The sequence below is a fragment of the Capsicum annuum genome, chromosome 7, assembly GCF_002878395.1.
Source record: "Capsicum annuum cultivar UCD-10X-F1 chromosome 7, UCD10Xv1.1, whole genome shotgun sequence".
Taxonomy (NCBI): Eukaryota; Viridiplantae; Streptophyta; class Magnoliopsida; order Solanales; family Solanaceae; genus Capsicum; species Capsicum annuum.
In genome coordinates, this window is record NC_061117.1 from 213,739,833 (window position 1) to 213,741,210 (window position 1,378).

Sequence of the window (1,378 nt, forward strand, 5' to 3'; positions counted from 1 at the left end):
CTTTTCTGTATTTGCATTTTGCTGTCTATCTTTATAGCAGATCGCTCAACTTGATTTTACTTGAGAGACGAACATGGGTTTAACAAATATGTACGTTAAACATGACGATTGGTTCCTTGATTCAAATATGACTAGATTGAATTGAACACATTATGCCAATTATGTCTGAATTACACGGACATTAAGGGCAATAAGCGTCACTGAATTAGGAACAAGGCTATCTACCACTTTTAAACTTGTTTGCATAGGCTCATGCACAAATTTATGTTCAATAATCTCTAGGGTTCACAATTCCCCACGTCTTCGGTCGTGATTCCTTAAGATAACTTGGAAGAGTGTCGTGAAGTAAATACTCTCGACTTTAGTGTCTATTTATGCATATTATGAGACCATATGCATAAATAATAATGCATAAATAAATATTGGTCTCCGTTGTATCAGTTGAACGCTCCAACTTAAAAAATCATCTAGACACCTCCAAAATTTATGTCACATCAGCGTTGAGTGTCTATAAGACACAATGAGGACGAGTTGGGTGTTAAGTTGCCGTTATGACCAAGTTAAGGTGACTAGATGTGCAGTCTCAAATTGGAGTGTGTGGCTTGTCAAATGATGTCAAGTTTGAGTGTCTATTTACGAATTATACCAAGCACAAATGTAACAAACACTTAACTCTAACAACTGAAAAAATAGATTGTCTGCTGAATTGAAATTACAGAAAATGATAGAACAAGGACAACGAAATAGTAATAGATAAATGAAAAGAGGGATGAGAGTGTAATACAGAAAAGAAGGGAAGATGAGGAAATACAGAGAACTCTTTAACACTAATTTGGTTTATCCAACCATGTATTTATTTAACTATACCTTCAGACAGTTCATGTCTAGCATGCTTTTATTCTGGATATCGCGCAGAATTTTATAATTTCCATCCATGTCCTCCGGCAGGTTAATTCTTGTTCATAATTTATCAGAAGCTGGTTCAGCTTAAACCTGTACTTTTATAAATGCGACAGAATCATACCTTGTCTTGTCCTTCTCATTGTTCATTATTGAAAAGATCTCGGTTGGCAAGTAGCAGTCCCCCCTGGTCGTCGAAGAATTTAACCCACTACGGAAGAATGCAGCTTTACAGGAACATTTCTCCAAACATGCGCGTTTACAGGTACTCAAATCTGTGTCACTAATATCTGCCTTAAACGCGAAATAGTCCACATCTTCAACTTCCAAAAGGCTGTGTTTCTTTGTATTTTGGCAAGTCAGCTTTGTGACCTCAGAGCAACCAAGATTAGGCCGCCTAACATCTATCGGTCTGAAATAGGTTCTTGAACTAGAGCTTGTGGGACAACTACACTGTCCCATTGTGCAAATGCCATAT

At 37.2% G+C, this 1,378-nt stretch overlaps 1 protein-coding gene across 1 annotated transcript; it reads right to left on the minus strand.

The window, feature by feature from the left end:
• Positions 1-668: 668 nt before the first annotated feature.
• On the minus strand, positions 669-1,378 carry LOC124900109 (EP1-like glycoprotein 2; the record flags this gene model as incomplete). Its single annotated transcript, XM_047415452.1, is given in 1 exon segment — positions 669-1,378. A coding segment is annotated over 1 exon segment (391 nt), but the record flags the coding sequence as incomplete, so codon positions are not given.